The sequence below is a fragment of the Mesoplodon densirostris genome, chromosome 7 (assembly GCF_025265405.1).
Source record: "Mesoplodon densirostris isolate mMesDen1 chromosome 7, mMesDen1 primary haplotype, whole genome shotgun sequence".
Taxonomy (NCBI): Eukaryota; Metazoa; Chordata; class Mammalia; order Artiodactyla; family Ziphiidae; genus Mesoplodon; species Mesoplodon densirostris.
The window spans coordinates 95,991,879-95,999,823 of record NC_082667.1 but is presented as its reverse complement, the minus strand read 5'-3'; the positions used below and the strand labels follow the sequence as shown (position 1 = coordinate 95,999,823).

The following is a 7,945-nucleotide window of genomic DNA, read 5'->3' as shown; positions in this document are numbered from 1 at the left end:
GACGTGTCTCCTTTGTCCATGTTCCATTTAATGTTAATCATAAGCTTGCAACACCAAACAATCCCAAATAATCTGCTTGGAGTCACCATTTGTGATGATTGTTCAGTTTATTCACTGCTAATCAAGAGGATGTTAGGAAATGTGAGTCAGACAGCCTCTGGCTTTCTGGAAGTGCCAGAACCCTATATATAGAGAGGGAGCTTCCTAGTTGAGACATTGGAGCAGCAGAGGGGTGGGAGCCATCAGTTTCCTTAAGCTGAGAAGGAAGACAGAGGCCAGCATGCCCAGACTGCCTCTGCTGCTGCTCCTGCTTCTCTGGGGCATGGGGTCTCACAGCTTCCCAGCAAAGACTTCAGAAACACAAGAGCAAGATGTGGAGACAGTGCAGGTAAATGCTGAATTTCACATGCCCAAGATGCAAAAGCCTTTATTTACATTTTTTCCACAGTATAACAGAGTAACAGCAGTATAATAGAGTTTATTTAAGGATGAATTCCCTACAAACAGAAATTTTTGTCAGAAAGGGCACTATCCCCAAAAATGTATCTATCCATGCATAGACTCTCCTTTTCCAGTTAGAAGTGATAGGGAACTAAAAGAACAATACGCAAATTTGTCTCAACAAATTATAATTCTGACTTCATAATAACTAATGGTAGGGAAATTTCTACTCCAAAATTACAGTTTCCACCAATAATAAGGATAATAAGGACCATGCAATCTAGACACAATCTTTAAAACTAGTTCTGTGTTTCAGCTATAACTTTATACTGTCAATATTTAGAAAAATTAGAAAGATTTCCTATCCAGTGTTTCAATAATTTTATCTTTCATCAGAAATACCTGGAAAACTACTACAACCTGAAGAGTGATGGGAAGCAAGTTGAAAGACAGAGAAACAGTGACCCAGTAGTTGAAAAACTAAAGCAAATGCAAAAATTCTTTGGGCTGAAGGTGACGGGGAAACCAGATGCTGAAACCCTGAATGTGATGAAGCAGCCTAGATGTGGGGTGCCTGACAGTGTTCAGTTTGTTCTCACTCAAGGGAACCCGCGGTGGGAGGACACACACCTGACCTACAGGTAATTAGACTGAGCACCAGAATGGGAATGCTATTTCACATCAGAGCCATCAGAAATGAAATCTGACGTGTCTGTATTTTATTTCATTTGAAGGATTGAAAACTACACACCAGATCTGTCAAGAGCAGATGTGGACCATGCCATTGAGAAAGCCTTTCAACTCTGGAGCAGTGTCTCACCCTTGACCTTCACCAAGGTCTCTGAGGGTCAAGCAAACATAATGATATCCTTTGTCAGGGGAGGTAAGCTCTTCTTGTAGCATGAAAGTATTCTCACCTTAACTTCCCCCTGCCTTTGAATCTCTTCAGCTTTGCAACTAGATCTCCTTGTTTGAGAAGAGTGTTGATTTTATGGACTTAAGAATGAAAACTATATTGCATTTGCTGAAAATCTGTTGGCCTCTTAGCAAATCTAGTGCTTACTCTCCTGGGTTAGCCTAAATAAGAACCAAGAGGAACTTTCTTTGAATTTTGTTTCTTGCAGATCATCGTGACAATTCTCCCTTTGATGGACCGGGTGGAAACCTTGCTCATGCTTTTCAACCAGGCCCACATATCGGAGGGGATGTCCATTTTGATGATGATGAAAGTTGGACCAACAATTTCAGAGGTAAGTCAGCTCATCTTGCCTCTCTCAACCCTTCTCCCCCCACCCACCTTCTTGGTTCATTGTAATATTGGTTGACTTAACCGAAAGAATGTATTAATAGAAGTATGAATTTTTCTGCTACCACTTAGAAAATTAATGGTGCATTTAGAAAATGTAAGAGAAGAATTATTTCTGTTAGTAAGAACATCTTATCGGCTACAAATAGGCTACTCTGAAATTTCTAGTAAGTAAATGTTGAAAATCTTAATGTTTTCTTTGTGGGCATCTACATAGAATCTTTTTTATTGGAAGAACACACTAAAGTGTAATAATGTTAGTAAGATATGTGGAAATCAAAGGAAGAGAGGCTATATATATTTTCCAAAATTTCCAGCATTAAGCATGTATCAATCTGTAAATAGGAAAAAAAATTGTGTTAAAAGAATACTATTTTTCCCTATGAAATAATATGTGCCATCTAACCACTGACAAGACTGACTAGTCTGTGCTAGACTCTTGGTTGGCTGAATTTGCTTAATTGTAATCATAGAGTTTAGGCTTTAACTGGTCTCTTCACTATTAATAAATGAATTCTTCTTACCTTCAGAAATTTTTTTTATACATTTCAAAAAGCTATTGAGAAAATAAGAACATTAATCCTTTAGAGTTATAGATTACTTCTTAATTAAATGTCTCAAAACTGAAAACATTTCAAATAATTGCAAATGGGTTTATTATCCATTTTAGATTATAATTTGTATCGTGTGGCAGCTCATGAATTGGGTCATTCCCTTGGACTTTCTCATTCTACTGACATTGGGGCTTTGATGTACCCCAACTACATCTTCAGTGGTGATGTTCAGCTATCTCAGGATGATATCAGTGGGATCCAGGCCATCTATGGTGAGTATAAAGAAAAACATTATAGACAAGGGGTCTATTAGAATAGCCATTGGCTTTATCCTTTAAGAAGCTTTCATTGGTTATGTAGTTTTCCAAAGCCAGGTGGAACTAACTCCAGATCTCTTGTTCCTTTAGGACCTTCCCAAAATCCCACTCAGCCAATTGGCTCGCAAACCCCACAAGTGTGTGATAGTAAGCTAACTTTTGATGCTATAACTACAATGCGGGGAGAAGTGATGTTCTTGAAAGACAGGTAAGACATCAGTTCTTCTTTGTGTTATGTATGTGTAATAACAGGACTCACTGCTATGGGTACATATGGGCCACTACTGTGCTTCACACATTGTTTATCTTACATTTGTTTACATATATTATTATAATTATAGTTGAGTGTAAACAATTGCTTGCTCTTGCACAACATAATGAACTTATAACAACCTTTTCCCCAGCATGTATTCTGTCATTTGATTCTCACAAAAATTACCATTGAAGTAGAAAATCAGTAAATATAATTCCATTTTACAGATCAGTAAAGTAAAGCAGAGAGAAGGAAAGAGATCCTTCGGGGCACAGAGTTCTTTGGCAACAAAGTGGTAATTGGTCTTCTGACCTCTACTCCAGGCCTCTTCTCATTTTTTGTCACTCTTTAGGATGATGAGTATGTCAGTATTTTATTAGGAGAAATCAGTCCTTTTCATAGCACCATCATGCTGAGAAGGATTGTGTAGACCCCTTTCAAGTATCATCCTGGAAAAGATGGCCCTTCCAAAGCCTGTGGTCATAATAGGACTCTCTCCCCACCCCTTTCCCTGGGAGGGGGCAAAGAAAGATAGGAGCCATTGCAAGGAGAATCACCAAGAATTCATGAGGACCCTGACTGTTGGGGGTCAGGGGATATGGGCAGTCACAATGTGCTTCCCTCCTCAGAGGAGGGTCCTAAAACTCCCTTAGCAGCATGTGGCCTCAGGAAGGCTAAGGTCCCCTCACACACAAGGAATAGGCCTGCTCTGTATACAGTTCTGATTCCTAAAGGACAAGGCAAAATAATAATACAGTCATTTTCTGAATAATACAGTCTGCCACACATAGAAAGTAGGGATGCTCTAAAAGACTCGCTTCTCCTCACCTCTCTTCTTGGAGTGTCACTGGAACTGTTTTACCACTTTGTGATCATAGCTACCCCAGAAGGCAGTGTATTGGCTCCTACTGCTTCCCATACTGTGCTTTACTATTTCTGAGTATAAAAGATAAGGATGGATATAAACCATACAGGGTGTGACTCAATACTGGGGAGTGCTAGGAAAGACTTGGTTTTAAAGGAAAGCTCTCAATATAGCAGGATGTTCTTATCAAAGCAAGTATTTGAAGGATGGCTCCAAAGAACAGGACAAAGTCTAGGATTTGCAAAAACTAAAAGGACACTGAGATCATTTAAATGTCACCAGGTCATGAAGCCACAGAAGGTTAAGTCTAGAAACAGTAATAGTAATTGACTTGCCCAGGGTCTGTCTCACAGCCAGGCAGAGGCAGGACTGGATCGAGAAGTCAGATTTGACTGCCAAGGGTAGAGTCTTCCCTGTGGCCTGGAATTGGGAAAACTCTTCTGCCGGCCCATGTGACAGTCTATGCTTTGTCTTTACCCCAGTCAACTTTGTAAACCACCAACCAAAAGAAGACAAAGGGAGTGCTGCTAGATCTGAGTTTAAAGTTAACCTTTGCTTCTTAACAGTTGCATGGCCTTGGACACCTCCCTTCGCCTCCCTGACCTCAATTGCTAATCTGTGAGATGAAAGCAATGTTCTCTTGTAGGGTATTTGTGAGGTAGGGCATGATGTAGGTAAAGTGTGTACTAAATGTAGGATGTTAGTGCTGTGTTCTAGGCCCTGGTGTGCTTGCCAAAGATGATTGTTACATTTTGAGAATTTTGCAAGCTGGTTGTTAAACAGCATTGTTAAAAGTTAAATTATTAACTTTAAAGTTAAATTATACAACTTACAATTGTATTTAAACCAAAGGTAGTAAAAGTAATCAGAATTCATCCCTTTGTAATTATTTTGCTGCATTTTACTATTTATTTATGTTCCTGAGGCAGTTCATGCCTAGTGTATCTGTACAGTGGAAACACTATACAGTGGTGCACCACTGCAAATCTCTTGATTTGCAGTGGTTGTAATATTTCCACCATGAAAATAAGCAAGTGCTACTAACCAGGACTCCTCCCCAGCCCCATCGTGGAGAGCCAGATGTTAAACATTTATGAGCACACTACTAGTGCCAGCAATAGAGGGACCTAAATGACAGCCAGAGCTTGCTATGGATTAGATAAAAACGTTTTTCCTTCTTTCAAATCAGGTTTTACATGCGCACAAATCCCTTCTACCCGGAAGCTGAGCTCAATTTCATTTCTGTTTTCTGGCCCCATCTGCCAAATGGACTTCAGGCTGCTTATGAGGTTGCCGATAGAGATGAAGTTCGGTTTTTCAAAGGTAATGTTTCTAATTATCTTTCAGTTTTTATGCATTAAAGTTTCTTCTGCTTTTGGGCTGATATATGAGACCACTAGCTACTTTATTTCCATAGACTTTGGAAAATCTAGCAAATCAATGGGAGTCTATCACTTTAGTTAAGAATTGTATGGTGCATGTCTGAATAAATTTAAGTGAATAGCATATGACTGGAGATACATATGTTATGGCCTGTTTGTGAATGTGGACTTATGGAGGTGTTTTCTGTGCAAACTGTTTATGTATTTTAAACCCTCTCCACATTCTTGGGGTGCTCAGGAGTAAAACTGAGAAGATGGAACAGAAACATTTGAGTTGGGTGGTTTCCTAGAGCCTATTTTATACTAATAACTCTCCTGAGAGAGGAGGCTCCAAAGGGCAGCCAGATGGGGGTGCTGCATCCTTGATGTCAGAGTATGGTCTTCAGACCAGCAGCACTGACACTGTCCTGGGGACTGTTAGAAATTCAGAATCTCACTTACCATGATACTGACAAAGTTCATCCATATTGTCAGATCCTATTCCAGACCTTCTCAAATTTTAACAAGATTGCCAGGAATTCGTATGTACATTAAAGTGTGAGAAGTCCTGAACTACCATGAATAGAATGGGGTAAACTTCTTTGATTCTATCAGAATGAAACATGCTCCAGTGATCAGCTCCTGACTTTGAAGACACTATGCCAAACACCAGTATTTCTCCAAATGTATGTTTGGCATAGTGCAGACAAACGTTAAGACACCTGACCCAGTCACACACTCAAGGCAAAGAACTCAATACAGTTCAGATGGGCAAAAAACTTTGAAATGGGCTTTCTAGCCCTTATATAATGAAATTAAATGGGATTTTAGATACACAAAGTTTCAAACTGGTTTTTCCTGAGGGATAAATCAGGATACTTGAGTAAAAAGTACAAGCCTGGCTACAAGACGTAAGACCAGTTTTATATGACATGGAGTTTACTAAGTCTAAATATGCAGAATCTGGACACAGCCTAAATTCAAGTATTTGGAACTGCAGTCAGGTGCAATGATTTCTACCCTGGCTTGTAAGTCATTACAGATTGTGAATCATTACAACACTCTGGCCTTTAAGATACCCTTGGTGTGAACTTCCACAAGCCATGGGCAACCTGGAGAAGTAAGGTTTCTATCACTGAGGTGGCATGATGAACTCTGTAGTCATTTGAACATCTGGCTTTGGAAGGAAGCCCCCAACTCCACAAACTAGTCATTCTCAAAGCTTGTTACTGGTTAGAATCGTCTAGGAAATTAAAAAAAAATACTGATTTAATTGGTCTGGGGTAGGATACCAGCATCGGTATTTAAAAAAAAAAAATCTCCCTAGATGATTCTAATGTGCAGTCAGGATACTCCTCTAGCACATGAGACTAAGCATTTAGCTGGAAATCCACTTACTGTCTACTGGTGCCCTGGGCAAGTGTTTTCATCCCTGTTTCTTGATTGGCAGGTGATAAGTACTGGGCTGTCAAGGGGCAAGATATGTTATACGGATACCCCAAGTACATCTACAGATCATTTGGTTTCCCTAGGACTGTGAAGAACATCGACGCTGCTGTTTCTGAGGAAGATACTGGGAAAACATACTTCTTTGTTGCAAACAAGTGCTGGAGGTAAAGACTGGGTACAGAAAATGGTAGGGTATATATTCTTTCTACATAGAGAGAAGTTACTAAATTGAATCATATAAAAATGAGTCTCATAGTGCCTTGGCTAGCTGCCTTTTCTGGGAATGGCTGTAGCTTGTCCAGCTTCCAAGTTGGTTGACCAATAATCATTATTCAATTCCTGTCCCAGAGATCCAGGGAGAACATGGATCTGAATTTGAAAAAGAAGATGTGAAAAGGAGGGCATTCATCTACATAGAGCTGCTGTAGCCAACAGGAGCTTATCTTTCACTGCATTTGACATTAATAGCACCTACTGCAGAAGTAGAATTAGATGTTGGAGTACAGAGGGAACTTATTAATCTTCTAGTCCACCCAACATCCTGCCTCACTTTGTCCCACCTCCTATTTTTACACATGACCTATGGAATTAAAAGGTCTTATTACATTCTTGCTGGTGAATTCCCTGTAATGGTTTTGTGAAGGCTACACATTTAACAAATAGTTCTGACACTTCTAATTATTTTTTGACCAGGTATGATGAATATAAACAATCCATGGATGCAGGTTATCCCAAAATGATAGAAGAAGATTTTCCTGGAATTGGCAACAAAGTTGATGCTGTTTTCCAGAAAGACAGTAAGTGAATATATACATATTTCCTCTATTTTGTTGCCACAGAATAGCATCAGTATTGTTATTTGGAATAGAAAATACCAAAAATATTTATTCTCACAAATGACTTGGATTTTTGAAGAATTAAAGTTAAACCTAGAAATCATTTGTATAAGATAATAAGTCTCTTTTGTTTTATTTCTAGGATTTTTCTATTTCTTCCATGGAACAAGGCAATACAAATTTGATACCAAAACTAAGAGAATTTTGACTCTCCAAAAAGCTAATAGCTGGTTCAACTGCAGAAAAAATTGACCAGCTGTTAAAAGGTTAAACAGAAAAATATATTTCATGAGTTCAAGGAAGCTGTTTTCCTGAAGAGACATATATTTAAATAAAATACAGAGTTGTGAAGTATAATCTTATTTATACCTCATTCTGCATAATTTTGATAACTTAGAATGTAATGTTTTGTGTACTGCTATAATTTAGTTCCACAAATGAGGGCGAAGTAAGGTCAAATTCCTGACTCCACAGTTCAGTTCTCTGCAGATGTGGAAGGAAGGGGTAGGCAGTCACACTTGGATAGTCCTGGCCAGTGGATTGTGCCCAGAAGTGACCAATAT

General features: G+C 39.0%; 1 protein-coding gene across 1 annotated transcript; it reads left to right on the top strand.

The window, feature by feature from the left end:
- Window positions 1-230: 230 nt before the first annotated feature.
- On the top strand, window positions 231-7,739 carry MMP1 (matrix metallopeptidase 1). The gene is made up of 10 exons (XM_060103159.1): window positions 231-388; window positions 838-1,082; window positions 1,176-1,324; window positions 1,566-1,691; window positions 2,418-2,573; window positions 2,709-2,826; window positions 4,926-5,059; window positions 6,548-6,710; window positions 7,240-7,343; window positions 7,525-7,739. Exons 1-10 carry the CDS (start codon window positions 281-283, stop codon window positions 7,632-7,634), a joined length of 1,413 nt encoding a protein of 470 aa, XP_059959142.1. The 5' UTR covers window positions 231-280; the 3' UTR covers window positions 7,635-7,739.
- The last annotated feature ends 206 nt before the right edge of the window (window positions 7,740-7,945 follow it).